The sequence below is a fragment of the Ornithorhynchus anatinus genome, chromosome 1 (genome assembly GCF_004115215.2).
Source record: "Ornithorhynchus anatinus isolate Pmale09 chromosome 1, mOrnAna1.pri.v4, whole genome shotgun sequence".
Classification (NCBI taxonomy): domain Eukaryota; kingdom Metazoa; phylum Chordata; class Mammalia; order Monotremata; family Ornithorhynchidae; genus Ornithorhynchus; species Ornithorhynchus anatinus.
The window spans coordinates 169,945,324-169,965,335 of record NC_041728.1 but is presented as its reverse complement, the minus strand read 5'-3'; the positions used below and the strand labels follow the sequence as shown (position 1 = coordinate 169,965,335).

Genomic DNA, 20,012 nt, shown 5'->3' with positions numbered 1-20,012 from the left:
AGCCTGTTTACCTTATATCTACTCCAGCGCTTAGAACAGTGCTTGGCACATAGTAAAGCACTTAACAAATACCATTATAATAATAATTATTATATGTCAAGTACTGTACTAAGATTTGGAATAGATAGACGATAATCAGGTCAGAGTTCCTGTCCCACACGGACCTCACAATCTAAGAGGGTGGAAGAACAGGTAAATAATAAAAATTAATAACAGTAAAAGATCATTTTACTGATGGAGAAACTGAATCTTGGAGAGATTAAGTGACTTGTCGTAGGTCCCAAAGCAGGTAAATGGCAGAGTTGGCGTTAGAACCCAGGTCCCCTAAACTCCCAGTCCTGTGATCTTTCCACTAGACCATGTTGCTTCTCAGTGTTTTAATAATAAAAATAATTATGGTATTCATTAAGTGTTTACTGTGTGTCAGGCACTGTACTAGGTGTTGGGGTTGATCTAAACAAATCAGGTTGGTCGCAGTCCCTGTCCCAGTGGGGCTCACAATCTCTATCCCCATTTTCCACATAAGGTAAATGAGGCCCAGAGATGTGAAGTGACTTGCCCTAGGTCACACAGCGGACAATTGTCGGAGCCAGGATTAGAACCCATGGCCTTCTGATTCCCACGTCTGTGCTCTATCCACTCTGCCATGCTGCTTCTCAGTTTTTACTCTCATCCTCACTGAGTACTTCCTGCCTCGACAATGGAAATCAATCAATAGTTTTGATTAAGTGTCTACTATGTGCAGAGCACTGTACTAAGCACTTGGGATAATACAGTGTGGGTAAAACACATTGTCCTTATTCTTAAGGAACTTACGATCTAATCGGGGAAAACGGGAGTCACAGATGAATTACAAATAATGGAAACAGGTGCAAAATACAGAGGATGGAATGTGAATATAACAGTATGGTGTAGTTGCTAGAGCATGGCCCTGGGAGTCAGAAGGTCATGGGTTCTAATCCTGACTCTGCCACTTGTCTGCTGTGTGTAAAATGGGGATTGAGACTGTGAACCCCATGAGGGACAGGGACTGCGTCCAACCTGATTTTCTTGTATCCACCCCAGCTCTTAGTACATGCCTGACACATAGTAAGAGCTTAACAAAGACCATAACTATTAATTATTATTAATGTCTGTCTCCCCCTCGAGAAGCAGCGTGGCTCAGTGGAAAGAGCCCGGGCTTCGGAGTCAGAGGTCATGGGTTCGACTCCCGGCTCTGCCACTTGTCAGCTGTGTGACTGTGGGCGAGTCACTTAACTTCTCTGTGCCTCAGTTACCTCATCTGTCAAATGGGGATTAACTGTGAGCCTCACGTGGGACAACATGATTACCCTGTATCTACCCCAGCACTTAGAACAGTGCTCTGCACATAGTAAGCGCTTAACAAATACCAACATTATTATTATTAGACTGTAAACTCATTGTGGGCAGGAAATGTCTTTTATTGTTATATCGTACACTCCCATGCACTTAGTACAGTGGTTTGCACACAGTAAGTACTCAGTAAATACAATTGAATGAATGAATGGATGAATAAGGGTAGTGAATGCAAGATCAAATAATAGGATTTTTGCATCTCAGAGAGGATCCTAAGAAGAGACATCAGAAAGAGGCTTAGGCCTGGGAGCAAGGCAGGTTTGGAATGAGATCCAACCCAGTGTCAGGAATAAAATCAAGCTCAAGGCCAGGCCGAAGCTAGCTGTAGGTCATGAGGATTTTTTTTTAAATTTCCACTCCGCTGCTCATTCTATTCCATCCAAGTGTATGAGCAAGAAGTTCTGCTCCTTTTTTTTAAAAAAAATTGTGTTTGTTAAGCACTTACTATGTTGCAGACACTGTACTGTGTGCTGGGGTAGATACAAATTAATCAGGTTGGACACAGTTTCTGTCTCACATGGGGCTCACAGTCAATCCTCATTTTACAGACGAGGTAACTGAGGCATAGAGAAGTGAAATGACTTGCCCGAAGTGACTTTTCACTAAGCCATGCTGCCTCTCTATCGCACTTCTGAGCGAAATAGGGGAGAGAGCTGCAAACCCTCTCCAAATCCAATGAGTACATTGTTTTCAGCCCTAAGAAATTCCAAGTCTCCACATACACTGTCCCTCCCGTAAATCGTGGCCTAGTGATAGAGCCTGGGCTTGGAAGTCAGAAGGACCTGCGTTCTAATCCCTCTTCTGCCATTTGTGTGCTGTGTGACCTCAGGCAAGAAACTTAGCTTCTCTGTGCCTCAGTTCCCTCATCTGTAAAGTCAGATTAAGACTGTGAGCCCTGTGTGGGACAGCGACTGTGTCCAACCTGATTAGCTCATATTAGCTCATATCTATCTGTAACATAGTAAGCACTTAACAAATACTACAATTATTATTAATAAAAATCAATCAATGATAATAATTAAGACCTTCTCGGGGTTCTCTCAGTTACCAGTAAACCCATGAGCTTCCAGTTCCAGATCCAGGTTATTTCTCAGTATTTAAAGAGAGTGGCTCCATCACAAACCTGCCATGTGACCTTAGGCAAGTCACTTCACTTCTCTGAGCCTCAGTTCCCTCATCTGCAAAATGGGCATTCAATATTGGTTTCCCTCCTACTTAGGCTGTGAGCCTCAAGGAGTGCCTGGTGATCTTGCATCTACCCCAGCGCTCAGTACAGTGCTCGGCACATCGTAAGCACTTAACAAATGCCACAATTATTGTCATTATTATTAATTCCCTGCGATCTCCTCAAGTCTCCCTCTAATTTCAGATGGTCGTCTTGCATTCCCACCATGTACTGTTTCCTCTTTGACCCCTCTCTTCTAGCACCCCGCCTTTTAGCTCGGAGGGCGACTCAGACGGAAGCGACGCTCGCCGGGGGAGTCCCGGACTGACTCGCCCCGAGAGGCTGCAGCCAGCCCAGCCTTCGTCGTCTCGTCTGGAGACCAGAGTCGAGAGCGAATGGTCCTGGTCGGACACGGACACCTCCGATGGAAAAGCCATCCGCCCTACAGGGGCTGGAGTCGACAAAATGGCACCCTCAGGTACTTTCTTTGCTTCCAGTGGGTGGCCAAGGGACTTTTCTTCAAGGGGCCAGAGAAGTAGTAGAATTAATAATTGTGGCTCTTGCTAAGCATTTACTGTGTGATAAGCATCGTTCTAAGCAATGGGGAAATACAAGATAATCAGGTTGGACACAGTCCCTGTCCCACATGGGACTCACAGTCTTAATTCCCATTTTCCAGATGAGGTCACTGAGGCAAAGAGAAGTTAACTGGCTTGTAATAATAACGTTGGTATTTGTTAAGCGCTTACTATGTGCCGAGCACTGTTCTAAGCGCTGGGGTAGACATAGGGGAATCAGGTTGTCCCACGTGGGGCTCACAGTCTTAATCCCCATTTTACAGATGAGGGAACTGAGGCACCGAGAAGTGAAGTGACTTGCCCAAAGTCACACAGCTGACAAGTGGCCGAGCCGGGATTCGAACCCATGACCTCTGACTCCCAAGCCCGGGCTCTTTCCACTGAGCCACGCTGCTTCCTTTGAAAGAGCCCGAGCCTGGGAGTCAGGAGGATCTGGGTTCTAATTCTCACTCTGCTATCTGTCTGCTGTGGGAACTTGGTCAAGTCACTTCACTCCTCTGGGCCTCAGTTATCTATAAAATGGAAAAAAATAATATTTGTGGTATTTGTTAAGCACTTACTATGTGCAAGGCACTGTGTTAAGTGAGCCCCATAAGGAAGAGGGACCCGTGACTGACACAATTGGCTTTTATCCACCTCAGGGCTTTTTACAGTGCCAGGCACATGGTAAGTGCTTAACAAATATCACAGTTGTTATTATAATTATTATTCATTCAATTAATTCAATCGTATTTATCGAGCACTTACTTTGTGTGCTGAGCACTGTAGTAAGCGCTTGGGAAAATGCAATACGACAATAAACAGTGACATGCGCTGCCCACAACGAGCTCACAGTCTACTATTATTATGGACTTTTGCAAAGCAGTTCATATGGCCTTATTATGTTTAGACTGTGAGCCTGTCGTTGGACAGGGATCGTCTCTCTCTGTTGCCGAATTGTACATTCCAAGTGCTCAGTACAGTGCTCTGCACATAGTAAGTGCTCATTTAATACAATTGAATGAATTATGTTACACTGTACATCTCATATAATGTATGTGATGTCATGCATGACCTGGGCATCCAGAATCCACAGATGCTATCAATGCTACTTTAACTAGAAGGAGCAATCTATAGAGGTTCCTTAGTATCACGATTTAATGGAAAGAGGACCGGCTGGGGAGTCAGAGGTCGTGGGTTCCAATTCCAGCTCCGCCACTCGTCAGCTGTGTGAGTTTAGGCAAATCACTGAACTTCTCTGTGCCTCATTTACCTCATCTGTAAAAGGGGGATGAGGACTGTGAACCCCATGTTGGACAACCTGATAACCATGTATCTACCCCAGCGCTTACAACAGTGCTCGGCCCATAGTAAGCGGTAATAAATACCGTTATTCTTGCACATAAAAGTACAACATATATAATATTTTCATTGTGGGTAGGGAATGTATCTGTTTTTTGTTATTTCGTACTCTCCCAAGCGCTTAGTACAGTGCTCTGCACACAGTAAGCTCTCAATAAGTACGACTGAATGAATAAATCGTATTTCTTTAAGTGCTTGCTATGTACCAAACACTGTGCTTTAAAGCACTGGAATAGCTACAACAAAATCAGGTCAGACACAGTCCATGCCCATATTGGGTTCATAGAGCGGGAAAACACAGTGTTTATTCTTATTTTCCTCTTCTTAAAATGCCGTTGAGTCGTTTCCACCCCTTAGCAACTCCATGGACAAACTCTTTTCAGAACATCCCACCTCCTGTCAAGTCTTTCTGGTAAGTGCATCCATAAAGGCTTTTTGGTAAAGATGGGGAAGTGGTTTACCGCTGCCTTCTTTCATGCTGTAAAAACTTGAGTCTCTCTGCCGTTGGCTTTGATCAATGTTTTGATCACTTGATCATCCGCCTCGGCCTCTTGCCCTCACCGCTACTGCCCAGCACAGGTGAATCGCCTTTGTCCGACGCTTCGGCTTAGATTTTTCCATTCTGGGTAGCCCTATATGGCACAGCTCTAAGCTTCATCAGCATACACAAACTCTCCTGACTCTATAAGGTGTCAATTCATAGGAGAAATCCTTATTTTACAGATGAAGAAACTGAGGTACAGGGAATAATAATAATAATAATGTTGGTATTTGTTAAGTGCTTCCTATGTGCAGAGCACTGTTCTAAGCGCTGGGGTAGATACAAGGTAATCAGGTTGTCCCACGTGAGGCTCACAGTTAATCCCCATTTTACAGATGAGGTAACTGAGGCGGAGAGAAGTGAAGTGACAGTCCCACAGCTGACAAGTGGCAGAGCTGGGATCCGAACCCATGACCTCTGACTCCCAAGCCCGGGCTCTTTCCACTGAGCCACGCTGCTTCTCTAAATGACTTCTTTAAATTCATACAGCGGGCAAGCGGTGGAGCTGAGACTAGAACCCAGGTTCTCTGACTCCCAGACCCATTGAGAAGCAGCGTGACTCAGTGGAAAGAGCCCGGGCTTGGGAGTCAGAGGTCATGGGTTCTAATCCCGGCTCTGCCATTAGTCAGCCGTGTGACTTGGGGCAAGTCATTTAACTCCTTTGTGCCTCAGTTACCTCATCTGTAAAATGGGGATTAAGACTGTAAGCTCCACGTGGGACAACCTGATCACCTTGTATTCCCCCCAGCGCTTAGAACAGTGTGTAAGCACTTAACAAATACAGATATTATTATTATTATTATTATTTTCATGCTGCGAGAACATGCTGTTTTATTAGTACAGCAGATAGGATTACGTGCGTGCAGGTAGACATGTGTGTAATCCTATCCGCTATACCCGAGTCTGAGTCGGTAAGTGTGTCTATGTGTGTGTATTTATGTGAATACAGAGAAAGGCTACGGAAGTGTTTTGGTCATTTTCTGTATTCTCCTTTGCGTTTAGCTCTTTTTCAATTCTTAGTCCTACAGTGTTTAAAAAAATGAGTTCATCTCATTCAGGAATTCTCCACCCACTCTCCCTTCTTTCTCAGTTCAGTTCGCCCACTGAAAATAATCATCATCATAATTATGGAATTTGTTAAGCGCTTACTATGTGCCAAGCATTGCTCTAAGCGCTGGGGTAGATACCAGATAAGCAGGTTGGACACAGTCCCTGCCCCTTGTGGGGTGGTCTTAATCCCGATTTTGCAGATGAGGTAACTGAGGCACGGAGAAGTTAGGTGTCTTGCCGCAGGTCACCCAGCAGACATGTGGCAGAGCCCTGATCAGAACTCATGACCTCTGAGTCCCAGGCCCGTGCTCTTGCCACTAGGCCACGCTGCGCCTGCGCTATCATCACGTCACCGCCACCGTGACCGACGTCCCCCCACAGTCGGAGAGGCCCCGGGGGTCAAGCATCCCGTTCTGTGCTCAGAGCCTTAGGCCTCTTTCCCTGGATAAAGTCCATCGTCTCCCCCTGGTCTTCGCCCCCATCTTTTGGCCGTGTCTCTCGGCCCCCAGCACAGCTTGGATGGGACCTGTTCCCTCAGACGGCCTACGATTCTGACTTCGGCTGCTTGTCGTTTGTTCAGGGACTCTGGTGCTGTCCATAGCCCAAAATCTGGAGAGACAGCTCAGCACGCCTGGGAGGAAGCCTGCTGGCGGGGTCCGTCTGTTTCCGGCAGCCCACACGGGACTCCTCAAAACCTCATCGTCAGTCAAGAAGCCCCAGGTACCGTGTCCACCTACAGCAACCAGAAACAGTCCACACTTCACTCTGCTGTCCGGATCATTTTTCTACAAAAATGTTCAGGCCATGTTTTTCCACTCCTCAAGAACCTCCAGCGGTTGCCCATCCACCTCCACCTCAAAGAGAAACTCCTCACCATTGACTTTAAGGCAGTCAATCCCCTATCCCCCTCCTGCCTCCCCTGGCTACTCTCCTACTACAACCCAACCTCTTCACTCCTCTAATGCTATCCTTCTCACCTTTTGCCTTGATCTCTCCGCCGACCCTTTGCCCACTTCCTGCCTCTGGCCTGGAATGCCCTCCCTCCTCCTATCTGACCGAAAATTACTCTCCCCACCTCCAAAGCCTATCAGAGGCCCATCTCTTCCAAGAGGCCTTCCCTGACTAAGCCCTCGTTTCCTCTTCTCCCTTTCCCTTCTGCGTTGCCCTGACTTGCTCCCTTCATTCAACCCCATCCCACCCCCACAACACTTATGAACATATCTATCATTTATTTAATATCTGTCACCCCTCTTGACTGTAAACTCGTTATGGGCAGGGAATATGTCTGTTATATTGTACTCTCCCAAATGCTCAGTACAGTGCTCTGCGCACTGTAAGCGTTCAATAAATACAATTGACTGACTGACGGACAATTTCAGAATGCAGTCACCGACATTCATTAAATGAAAATAGCCCAGAAGTGACCAAACTCCTTCCCCCTTCTTATTCGGCAAATTACGAATCTCCCCACCTACAAATCCCTCCTGACGGCCCGTCGTCCCCAGGAAGCCTTCCCAGATTATTCACTCATTCCCTCACTCTATATCTCCTAATTTGCCACTCCAGCACTTCTGAGTCTTCTAAACCCTTGGATTCCTTTTGGCCCTTATGTATGTAACTTGTTTTTGTAAATGGTATGTGCCATTAAAAATGCTTACTAAGTGCCAGGAACTGTATTAAGTAATGGGGAAGGTACAAGCTACTCAGGTTGGACACTGTCCCTGTCCCACATGCGGCTCACAGTCTTACTCCTCGTTTTACAGATGAGGGAACCGAGGCACAGAGAAGTGAAGTGACTTTCCCAAAGCCATACAGCAGACGAGTGGCAGAGCAGGGATTAGAATGCAGATTGAGAAGCAGTGTGGCTCAATGGAAAGAGCCCGGTCTTGGGAGTCAGAGGTCATGGGTTCTAATCCTGACTCCACTTGTCAGCTGTGTGACTTTTGGGCAAGTCACTTAACTTCTCTGTGCCTCAGTCATCTCATCTGTAAAATGGGGATCAAGACTGTAAGCTCCCTGTGGACAACCTGATTACCTTGTACCCCCCCAGCGCTTAGACCAGTTCTTGGCACGTAGTAAGCGCTTAACAAATGCCATTATTATTAGATCCTTCTGAGTCCCAGGCCCATACACTATCCACCAGACCACACTGCTTCTCGTTATACTCTATTGCTTCCTAAGTGTCTGGCTTCCCAGCTAGATTGTAAGCTCCTTGACAGCAGGGATCATATCTATTAACTGGTGCACTGTACACTCCCAAATTTTTAGCACAGTGCTCAGCATGGAGTACAAGATGTTATTATATATATATTCATTCATTCATTTGTTCATTGTATTTATTCAATAGTATTTATTAATTCAATAGTATTTATTAAGTACTTACTCTCTGTAGAACACTGTAGTAAGTGCTTGGAAAAGTATAATACAACAATTAAGAGAGACAATCCCTGCCCAGAACGAGCTCACTGTCTGGGGGAATGGAGACAGACGTCAATACGAATAAATAAAATTACAGATATATACAAAAGTGCTGTGTACATGCCGCTACATGAATATGTAACACATATGTGGCATTTCATGTGTCGGTGTGTCCCGTGTTTGTGAGGGCCACCAGTGACCCGCTCTCGTAGTTGTAATGATCAAATCCGTGAGCTGTACAAATTAGCGAGTGAGAAGTAGCGTGGCCTACTGGATAGAGTCCGGGCCTGGGAGTCAGAAGGACCTGGGTTCTAATCCTGGCTCTGCCACTTGTCTGCTGTGGGACTTTAGGCAAGTCACTTAACTTTTCTATGTCTCAGTCCCTGTCCCTCCTGGAGCTCGGCGGGTAAAATGGGGATTAAGACTGTGAGCCCCATGCAGAACACTGACTGTGTCCAACCTGACAACCTCGAATCTACGTTCCAATGCTTAGTACAGTGCCTGGCACATAGTAAGTACTTATCAAATGATAAAAAAAAATTTTTAAAAAAGCAAGTGGCATACCAAGCCCACAAGGAGACCTGGAAATCAATCCATGGTATTTTTTATAATAATAATAATAATTGTGGTATTTGTTAAGGACTAGGTACAGGATAATTGGGTTGGACTCAGTCCCTGTCCCACATGGAGCTCAGAGACTTAATCCCCAAATGACGGACGAGGGAACTGAGGAACAGAGAAGTGAAGCGACTTGCACAAGGTCACACAACGGTCAAGTGGCGGAGCCGGGAATAGAGCCCCCGTCCTTCTGACTCCCAGGCCCGTGCTTTATCCACTAGGCCATGCCGCTTCTTCGGAGCACTATATTAAGTGCTTGGGAGTGTTTAATATCACAGAATTAGCAGAGACTTTCCCTGGCCGAAGATGAGTTACAGTCTAGAAAGGAGCTTACAGTCTAGAGAATCCTCACCAGCTCTGTATCGACCGACAAGTGCGTGTATTGCCTCCTCCTCCTTGTCTAAGTTGGCTCCTTTCCCATCCTTCACCCAGCTCTCAGCGGAGGACAGTGACCTGGAGATCTCGTCCTTGGAGGACATCACCCAAGACCTGGACCTGGGCCCGAAGGGGGGACGGCCGTTGCTTCCACGCTCTGAGCCGGGCGTGAGACGCGGCGGGGACTCCATGAGCTCACAGGCCACGAGCGTCTGGACTTCCGACAGCGCCAGGGCCGCGGGCTGGTGAATCCCGCCGGGCGCTACGCTGGAAGTTCCTTGTGGACGGGGATCGTGTCTCCCAACTCTGTTGTATTGTTCTCTCCCAAGCGCGTAGTACAGTGCTCTGCACACAGTAAGCCTTCAATAGATACCACTTCTTGATTGCCAACCTCAGGGGGACAAAACTGCATTTTCTTCAGTTTCCTGTTCTATGATAATAATGGTGGTATTTGTTAAGGGCTTACTATGTGCAAAGCAAGGTGATCAGGTTGTCCCACGTGGGGCTCTCAGTTTTTAATCCTCATTTGACAGATGAGGTAACAGAGGACCAGAGAAGTGAAGTGACTTGCCCAAGGTCACACAGCTGACAAGCGGTGGAGCCGGGATTAGAACCCAGGACCTCTGACTCCCAAGCCTGGGCTCTTTCCACTGAGCCACGCTGTTCTTTGCCTCCTTCCTATTGGGAAGCAGCATGGCATAATAATAATAATAATGATGGTATTTGTTAAGCGCTTACTATGTGCCGAGCACTGTTCTAAGCCCTGGGGTAGACCCAAGGTGATCAGGTTGTCCCTCGTGGGGATCACAGTCTTCTTAATCCCCATTTTACAGAGGAGATTACTGAGGCACAAAGAAGTGGCTTGCCCAAAGTCACACAGCTGAGAAGTGGGGGAGGGAGCTGGGATTAGAACCCACGACCTCTGCCTCCCAAGCCCGTGCTCTTTCCACTAAGCCACACTGCTTCTTTATCATAGTGGATAGATCTCAGGTCTGGGAGTCAGAAGGGCCTGGGTTCTAGTACCTGCTCCGTCACTTGTCTGCTCTGTGACCTTGGGCAAGTCACTGCACTTCTCTGTGCTTCAGTTACCTCATCTGTAAAATGGGGATTAAAACTGTGAACCCCGTGGGGGACAGGGACTGTGTCCAACCTGATTAGCTTGTATTTACCCCAGGGCTTAGAACAGTGCTTGACACATAGTAAGCGCTTAAATACCATTATTATTATTAATAATAATAAAAATCTGTTTCTGTGCCTCATTTTCCTGCTTTTGGATTGAAATGGAGCTGTTGCTCTCCTTTCTTCTAATCAACCAAGGAGGGGTCTTCTTTTCATCACCATTATCGCTGTCATCAAGGCCATCCTCTGGACTCTAAATTTCTTGAGGGCAGAGAGTGTGCCTACTTACTTTATCATAAAGTATTCTCCTAAATTGTTAGGGCAGTGTTCTTCACACAGCAGTTGCTCAATAAATACCATGAGAAGCAGCGTGGCTTAACGGAAAGAGCATGGGCCCGGGAGTCAGAGGATACGGGTTCTAATTCCTACTTTGCCACTTGCCCGCTGTATGACCTTGGACAAGTTACTCCACTACTCTGTGAGTCAATTACCTCATTTGTAAAATAGGGATTAAGACTGTGAGCCCCATGTGGAATTTGGGCTGTGCCCAATTTGATTAATTTTTATCTACCCCAGGGATTAGTACAGTACCGGGCATATTGTAAGCGCTTAACAGATACCTTTAATTAAAACAAATTGACTGATCAAAATATTTATTGAATACCTCCTATACTCAGAACACCATCTTAGATGTTAGTTTTATTTAGATTGTGGATATGCCTCTGTAAAGAAGAGTTGATTTTTTCACTCTCCATACTAACCCAAACTCAGAACTGGCACCATGAACACAAAAATCAGTTTTCCAAAAGGCCAGAACTCCTAACCCTAAAGTTCCCCAAACTCATTGCACATGGAGGCCCCAGAATTGGTGAAAATGAGCAATGTGCTCACAGGAAGTCTATTAAGGCATGAGATTGATAGTCACAGAGACAGCAGGGGACAGAAAAAAGGAGTGAGGGACACCGAGAAGCCGCAAGGCCTAGTGGAAAGACCACTGACCTGGGAGTCAGAGGACCTGGGTTCTAATTCCAGCTCTGCTATGTGCCTACTATTTGCCCATGGGTAAGTCACTGAACTTCTGTGTGTGTGAGTTTCCTCATCTGTAAAATGAGGATTTAATGCCAGTTTTTCTTTCCACCCTACTAGATTCTGAATTCCAGGAGGTACAGGGACTGTGTTTGACCTGATTATGTTGAATCTGCCACAGCACTTAGTACGGTGTTTGATGCTTACAAAGACTATTGCTCTTATTTGTAACAGAAAAGTGTCCGATCAAGGCTGGATTAACTCCTCCTGGGCCCAGGGCCTGATCTGTCTTGCAGGCCTTCCACACGCTCTCTCTGCTCTGTTGGATTCCTGCTGATCCCTATCCGGGATCCATGTCGTATCTGCATCCCACCCCTGCTCTATGGAGAGACACTTCTTCCCCCTGCCCCGCCACAAGTGGAGAGGAGAAATGGGGTTCTCTCTCCCTTCTGGTGGGTTGGGCGGGGAGGGCGGGGGGCGGTGTCCGGGGAAGACTGGGGAGTAGTGGTTTTCACCGGTTTTAGCTCTTTCATTTTTTCATGATATTTGTTAAGCGCTTACTATGTGCCAGGCACTGTACTAAAAGCTGGGGAAGATCAGATTAAACACCGTCCATGATGCAGATGAAGCTCACGGTCTTAATCCCCATTTTACAGATGAGGTAACTGAGACGCAGAGAAGTGAAGTGACTTGCCCAAGGTCACCCAGCAGACAAGTGGAAGAGCTGGGATGTATTGCCGACCTCCCAGCCTCCTGTCTTTCTCCACTCCAGTCCATACTTCACTTTGCTGCCGGGATCATTTTCTCCAAAAAAGTTCAGGCCATGTTTCCCCACTCCTCTAGAATCTCCAGTGAGCTCATCCACCTCCACATCAAATAGAAACTCCTTATCATCAGCTTTAAAGCACTCAGTCACCTTGTCAGAGAAGCAGCGTGACTCAGTGGAAAGGGCCCGGGCTGGGGAGTCAGAGTTCATGGGATCGAATCCCGGCTCCGCCACTTGTCAGCTGTGTGACTGTGGGCAAGTCACTTAACTTCTCTGAGCCTCAGTTCCCTCATCTGTAAAATGAGGATTAACAGTGAGGCTCACGTGGGACAACCTGATGACCCTGTATCTACCCCAGCACTTAGTACAGTGCTCTGCACATAGTAAGCGCTTAACAAATACCAACATTATTATTATCTTTGTCAAGATCTGGAGTCTGGAGTCCATTTTTATCACACTTTCCCACGCTCACCACAGCAGGGAATCCCCCTCTGATCCTGGACGTGGGGATTCATTCACTCATTCATTCAATCGTATTTATTGAGTGTGTACTGCATGCAGAGCACTGTTCTAAGCCTTTGGAAAATAAAATTTGACTACAAATAGAGACGATCCCTACCCAACTACGGGCTCAGAGTCTAGAAGGGGAGAGTCAGATATTAATCCCTAGAAGAATTAAGAATTAAGAATCCCTAGAAGGGGAGAGACAGATATTAATGTAAATAAATAAATTACAGATATGTACATAAGTGCTATGGGGCTGGACGGGGTGTGTGTGTGTGTGTGAGTGTGAATGAACAAAGAGGCAGAGTAAGAATTGCTTGCTGACTTGCTCCAAGTGAGAGAGTAAGAATCCAGCTCTGATTTTATGGCTTAAAGCCAAGACCATTCATTCATTCATTCAATAGTATTTACTGAGCGCTTACTATGTGCAGAACACTGTACTAAGCGCTTGGAATGAACAAGTCGGCAACAGATAGAGACAGTCCCTGCCATTTGACGGGCTTACGGTCTAATCGGGGGAGATGGACGGACAAGAACGATGGCAATAAATAGAGTCGAGGGGAAGAACATCTCGTAAAAACAATGGCAACTGAACAGAATCGAGGCGATGTACATTTCATTCACAAAATAAATAGGGTAATGAAAATATATACAGTCGAGCGGAGGAGTACAGTGCCGTGGGGATGGGAAGGGAGAGGGGGAGGAGCAGAGGGAGATGGGGGGAAAAGAGGGTTTAGCTGCGGAGAGGTAAAGGGGGGATGGCAGAGGGAGTAGAGGGAGAAGAGGAGCTCAGTCTGGGAAGGCCTCTCGGAGGAGGTGAGTTTTAAGTAGGGTTTTGAAGAGGGAAAGAGAATCAGTTTGGCGGAGGTGAGGAGGGAGGGCATTCCGGGACCGCGGGAGGACGTGGCCCGGGGGTCGACGGCGGGATGGGTGAGACCGAGGGACGGCGAGGAGGTGGGCGGCGGAGGAGCGGAGTGTGCGGGGTGGGCGGTAGAAAGAGAGAAGGCAGGAGAGGTAGGAAGGGGCAAGGGGATGTAGAGCCTTGAAACCTAGAGTGAGGAGTTTTTGTTTGGAGCGGAGCTTGATAGGCAACCACTGGAGTTGTTTAAGAAGGGGAGTGACAGGCCCAGATCGTTTCTGCGGGAAGATGAGCCGGACAGCGGAGTGAAGAATAGACCAGAGCGGGGCGAGAGAGGAGGAAGGGAGGTCAGAGAGAAGGCTGACACAGTAGTCTAGCCTGGATATAACGAGAGCCCGTAGCAGTAAGGTAGCCGTCTGGGTGGAGAGGAAACGGCGGATCTTGGCGATATCGTAAAGGTGAAACCGGCAGGTCTCGGTAATGGATAGGATGCGTGGGGTGAACGAGAGAGACGAATCAAGGATGACACCGAGATCGCGGGCCCGAGAGACGGGAAGGATGGTGGTGCCATCCATGGTGAAAGGGAAGTCTGGGAGAGGACTGGGTTCGGGAGGGAAGATGAGGAGCTCAGTCTCGCTCACGTTGAGTTTTAGGTGGCGGGCTAACATCCAGGTGGAGACGTCCCGGAGGCGGGAGGAGATGCGAGCCCGAAGGGAGGGGGAGAGGACAGGGGCGGAGATGTAGATCTGTGTGTCATCTGCGTAGAGATGGTAGTTGAAGCCGTGAGAGCCAATGACTTCACCGAGGGAGTGAGTGTAAATGGAGAACAGAAGAGGGCCGAGAACTGACCCTTGAGGAACTCCGACAGTTAAAGGATGGGAGGGGGAGGAGGCGCCGGCGAAGGAGACCGAGAATGACCGGCCAGAGAGGTAAGAGGAGAACCGGGAGAGGACAGAGTCCGTGAAGCCAAGGTGAGATAAGGTATGGAGGAGGAGGGGATGGTCGACAGTGTCAAAGGCAGCAGAGAGGTCAAGGAGGATCAGAATGGAGTAGGAGCCATTGGATTTGGCAAGAAGGAGGTCACGGGTGACCTTAGAGAGAGCAGTCTCGGTAGAGCGGAGGGGACGGAAGCCAGATCGGAGGGGGTCCGGGAGAGAATGGGAGTTAAGGAATTCTAAGCAGCGATTGTAGACGCCTCGTTCTAGGATTTTGGAAAAGAAGGGTAGTAGGGAGATAGGGCGATAACTGGAGGGGGAAGTGGGGTTGAGAGCGGGTTTTTTTAGGATGGGGGAGACGTGGGCATGTTTGAAGGCAGAGGGGAAGGAGCCATTGGAGATCGAGTGGTTAAAAATAGAAGTTAAGGAAGGGAGGAGGGCAGGGGCGACGGTTTTAATAAGGTGAGAGGGAATGGGGTCCGAGGCGCAGGTGGAGGGGGTGGCACTTGCGAGGAGGGAGGAGATCTCCTCTGAGGATACTGCAGGGAAGGATGGGAAAGTAGGGGAGGGGGTCGGTGGGGGGGAGGGGAGAGGCGGAGAGGTGACTTTGGGGAGCTCAGACCTGATCGTGTTGATTTTCGTGAGGAAATAGGTGGCCAGATCATTGGGGGTGAGAGATGGGGGAGGGGGAGGAACAGGGGGCCTAAGGAGAGAGTTAAAGGTCCGGAACAATCGGCGGGGGTGACGGGCGTGGGTGTCGATGAGGGAGGAGAAGAAGCTTTGCCTGGCGGAGGAGAGGGCAGGGTTAAGGCAGGAAAGGATAAATTTGAAGCGTGCGAGGTCGGCTCGGTGCTTGGACTTTCGCCAGCAGCGCTCGGCAGCTCGAGCATAGGAGCGTAGGAGGCGGACGGAGGAGGTGATCCGGGGCCGTGGGTTAGTGGAGCGAGAGCGGCGGAGGGAAAGGGGGGCGAGAGAGTGGAGATGAGTAGAGAGGGTGGAGTCGAGAGCGGAGACCCGATCGTCGAGAGTGGGAAGTGAGGACAGGGCGGCAAGGTGAGGAGAGATGCTTTTGGAAAGATGGATGGGATCGAGAGAGCGGAGGTCTCTGTGGGGCAGTAGCGAAGATTTGCAGGGGGAGGGAGTGTGAGGGAATGTGAGGGAGTGAGACCAAATAATCTACCCTTGATTCCCACCCACCCAAGCGTCTGCCCCTTTCCCCTGATACATTTTGCCAGTAAATCAGCCAATTGTATTTAATGAGTGCTTACTCTGTGCAGAGCACTGAACTAAGCCTTGGGAGAGTACAATAGAACAGTGCAACAGACACATTCCCTGCCCACATCGAGTTCACCATCTAGAGAGGGTCAGACATCAATATAAATAAATTAATTACAGATTAGGGAAGCAACATGGTGTGGTGGATAGAGCCCGCGCCTGGGAGTCAGAAGGTGCTGGGTTCTAATCTCTGCTCCGTCACTTGTCTGCTGTGTGGCCATGGGTAAGTCACTTCACTTCTCTGGGCCTCTGTTCCCTCATCTGTAACATGGGGATGGAGACTGTGAGCCCCACGCGGGACAGGGACTGTGTCCAACCCAATTTGCTTGTATCACCCCCAGCACTTAGTACAGTGCCTAATGAATGCCATAATTATTATTGTTATTTTTATTACAGATATGTACATAAGTGCTGTGGGGCTGGGGGGCGATTATAATAATAAATAATGATGGCATTTTAAAAGCACTTACTATGTGCCAAGCACTGTTCTAAGCGCTGGGGTAGATACAAGGTAATCAGGTTGTCCCACATGGGGCTCACAGTCTTAATCCCCATTTTATGGATAAAGTAACAGAGGCACAGAGAAGTTAAGTGACTTGCCTAAAGTCAAGTCAATAAAGAACAAGTCAGAGTGATGTAGAAGGGAGTGGAAGAAGTACCTCATCCTTGTGGCTTGGTGCTCTGCACACAGTAAGCGCTCAATAAATAAAACTGAATGAATGAATGGCTGGGAGGAGAGCAAAGAAGCAGCGTGGCCCAGTGGAAAGTGCCTGGGCTTCGGAGCCAGAGGTCATGGGCTCGACTCCCGGCTCTGCCAGTTGTCATCTGCGTGACTGTGGGCAAGCCGCTTATAACTTCTCTGTGCCTCAGTTACCTCATCTGTCAAATGGGGATTAACCGTGAGCCTCATGTGGGACAACCTGATTACCCTATATCTCCCCCAGCGCTTAGAACAGTGCTCTGTACATAGTAAGCGCTTAACAAATACCAACATTATTATTATTGTTATTACAGGGCTTGGAATATAGTAGGCACGTATTTAAAAAGTAGGTGGTGGAGGTGTGTCTGGAGTTGGAGGTGGGGGATAGGAGAATGGCGGCCGCCACACCCGAGCAACGTAGAAGGCTGGAACTGAACTCGGACCTTGGGATCGCACCCCATCTTCCCCCTCCAGCTCTCTTCACACATAGCAAGTGCTTAACAATAGAGAAGCAACTTGGGCTAGTGGATAGAGCACAGGTCTGGGAGTCAGAAGGGCCTGGGTTCTAATCCCGACTCGGCCACTTGTCTGCTATGTGACCCTGGGCAAGTCACTTCGCTTCTGTTCTTCGGTTACCTCATTGGTAAAATAGAGATTATTAATGATAATAATAAAAATGACGATCACGGTATTTGTTAAGCACTTACTACGTGCCAGGCACTGTACTAAGCACTGGGGTGGATGCAAGCAAATTGGGTTGGACATAGTCTCTGTCCCACGCGGGGCTCACAGTCTCAATCCCCATTTTACAGATGAGGGAACTGAGGCCCAGAGAAGTGAAATGACTTGCCCGAGGTCACAGAAGAAACGTGGCAGAGCAGGGATTAGAATCCATGACCTTCTGACTCCCAGGCCCGTCCTCTATCCACTGTGTCATGCTGCGTCTAAGGATTTAAGCGCTTAGTACAGTGCTCTGCACACAATAAGCACTCAGTAAATACGATTGATTAGGGATTAAGGCGGTGAGCCCCATGTGGAACAGGGACTGTGTCCAACGTGATTACCTTGCATCTATAAATGCCTGGCATAAAATAAGCACTTAAAAAATACCACAGTTATTAGTATTATTATTACCGTAAATAAATAACTAAATAAGTAAATCATAGATACCATCATCATCAATCTCCCGCTGCCTCTCACTCCCGGGCTTGGCTGCAGGAAAATCTGTCAGAGAGTGGAGCTCATCTCACCTGTTCTATTCTTTCCTGAAAGACACATCAGAAGAGTAAATGAGACACTTTCGGTCGTGCTTTGAGTTCCATGAAATGCTGCGGAAATCCTCGGTGGCTCAGTGGAAAGAGCTCGGGCTTGGGAGTCAGAGGTCATGGGTTCGAATCTTGATTCTGCCACTTGCCAGCTGTGTGACCGTGGGCAAGTCACTTCACTTCTCTGTGCCTCAGTTACCTCATCTGTAAAATGGGGATTAACTGTGAGCCTCACGTGGGACAACCTGATGACCCTGTATCTCCCCCAGCGCTTAGAACGGTGCTCTGCACATAGTAAGCGCTTAACAAATACCAACACTATTATTATTATTATTATTATTAACTCTTTGACCAGTTGCTGGTATTATTACGGGCATCTGAAGGAGGCACAGGAATTGGCCACAAGATGGTACTGTGGCTCAAGAAACCGATATTTAATTCAGTCTTTTCTAACAAATTGTTCCCTTGATCTGAAATTCCACCCGATATGGAATTTATCGAATGCCAGGACCAGAAGAGACTTCAGTGGATAATAATAATACTAATAGCGTATTTTAGTGCCCACCATAATAATGATATTTGTTGTGTGCTTACTATGTGTCGAGAGGCAGCGTGGCTCAGTGGAAAGAGCCCGGGCTTGGGAGTCAGAGGTCATGGGTTCTAATTCTGGTTCCACCGCTTGTCAGCTGTGTGACCTTGGGCAAGTCACTTAACTTCTCTGTGCCTCAGTTACCTCATCTGTAAAATGGAGATGAAGACTGTGAGCCCCACGTGGGACAACCTAATTACCCTGTATCTATCCCAGTGCTTAGAACAGTGCTTGGCGCATAGTAAGCGCTTAACAAATACCAACATTATTATCATGTGTCTTCTACTGTTCTAAGCACTGGAGTAGATGCAAGCTGGTCAGGTTGGACAGTGTCTCTGTTCCATACAATAATAATAATAATAATAATGCCGGTATTTGTTAAGCGCTTACTATGTTCAGAGCACCGTTCTAAGCACTGGGGTAGATACAGGGTAATCAGGTTGTCCCACATGAGGTTCACAGTCTTAATCCCCATTTTCGAGATGAGGTAACTGAGGCACAGAGAAGTGAAGTGACTTGCCCACAGTCACACAGCTGACAGGTGGCAGAGATAGGATTCGAACCCGTGACCTCTGGCTCCCAAGCTTGGGCTCTTTCCACTGAGCCACGCTGCTTCTGGGATCACAGTCTTTATTTCCATTTTCCAGATGAGGTTATATAATTGATTATTGTCTTCCTATTTTCCAGATGAAGTAACTGAGGCCCAGAGAAGTGAAGTGACTTGCCCGAGGTCACACAACAGAGAGGGGGCAGAGCCGTGATTAGAACCCAGGTCCTTCTGACCCCCAGGCCTCTGCTCTGTCCACGAGGCCATGTTGCTTTGACACATGGCGCCCTGTTCTAAGCATCGTATTGTTGGAGTAGACACATACGGGCCTCATAATTTAAGGAGGAAGGAGAACAGGTATTGAATCCCCATTTTACAGATGAGGAAACTGAAGCCCAGAGAGTTAAATGACTTGACCAAGGTCACACAGCAGGCAACTGGCGGTGCTACGATCGGTGCCCAAGTCCCCTGGTCCATAGGTCCATGCTCTGTCCTCTGGGCTACACTGCTCAACTAGCCCATCTCCCCTGGACAGGAATGGAGCTTTTCACTGAGATTTCATTTCACTTAAAATAAGAGCAGGTCTATGTCTTCCTTCCTCCATAAACAGCTCAAGCTCCAGCAGATCAGCAGAATATATTCATTGAGATTAATTCAAAATATGCTTAGAAGAGATGAGAGGTGATGTTTAGTAAATTCTTGACTACCTATTGCAACTACTCTGCAACCTATTTGAAGGTTGCAGGTACTCTGAACCTATTGAACCATTCCAACCTATTGAAAAAGCAGCGCGGCTCAGTGGAAAGAGCACGGGCTTTGGAGTCAGAGGTCATGAGTTCGAATCCCGGCTCTGCCACTTGTCAGCTGTGTGACTGTGGGCAAGTCACAAGTTCTCTGTGCCTCAGTTCCCTCGTCTGTAAAATGGGGATGAAGACCGTGAGCCCCACGTGGGACAACCTGATTC

The 20,012-nt window shown here is 47.8% G+C and overlaps 1 protein-coding gene across 2 annotated transcripts in view; it reads left to right on the top strand.

Annotated features, from left to right (window-relative positions):
* Positions 1–9,962, top strand: part of DZIP1L (DAZ interacting zinc finger protein 1 like) — a 67,618-nt gene extending 57,656 nt beyond the window's left edge. For both annotated transcript variants that reach the window (XM_039913395.1, XM_029078683.2), the window contains 3 exons: positions 2,803–3,020; positions 6,633–6,772; positions 9,521–9,962. In XM_039913395.1, coding sequence (XP_039769329.1) covers positions 2,803–3,020; positions 6,633–6,772; positions 9,521–9,712 — 550 coding nt within the window. In that variant the 3' untranslated portion in view covers positions 9,713–9,962. The remainder of the gene's footprint in view (positions 1–2,802; positions 3,021–6,632; positions 6,773–9,520) is intronic.
* Positions 9,963–20,012: the final 10,050 nt, after the last annotated feature.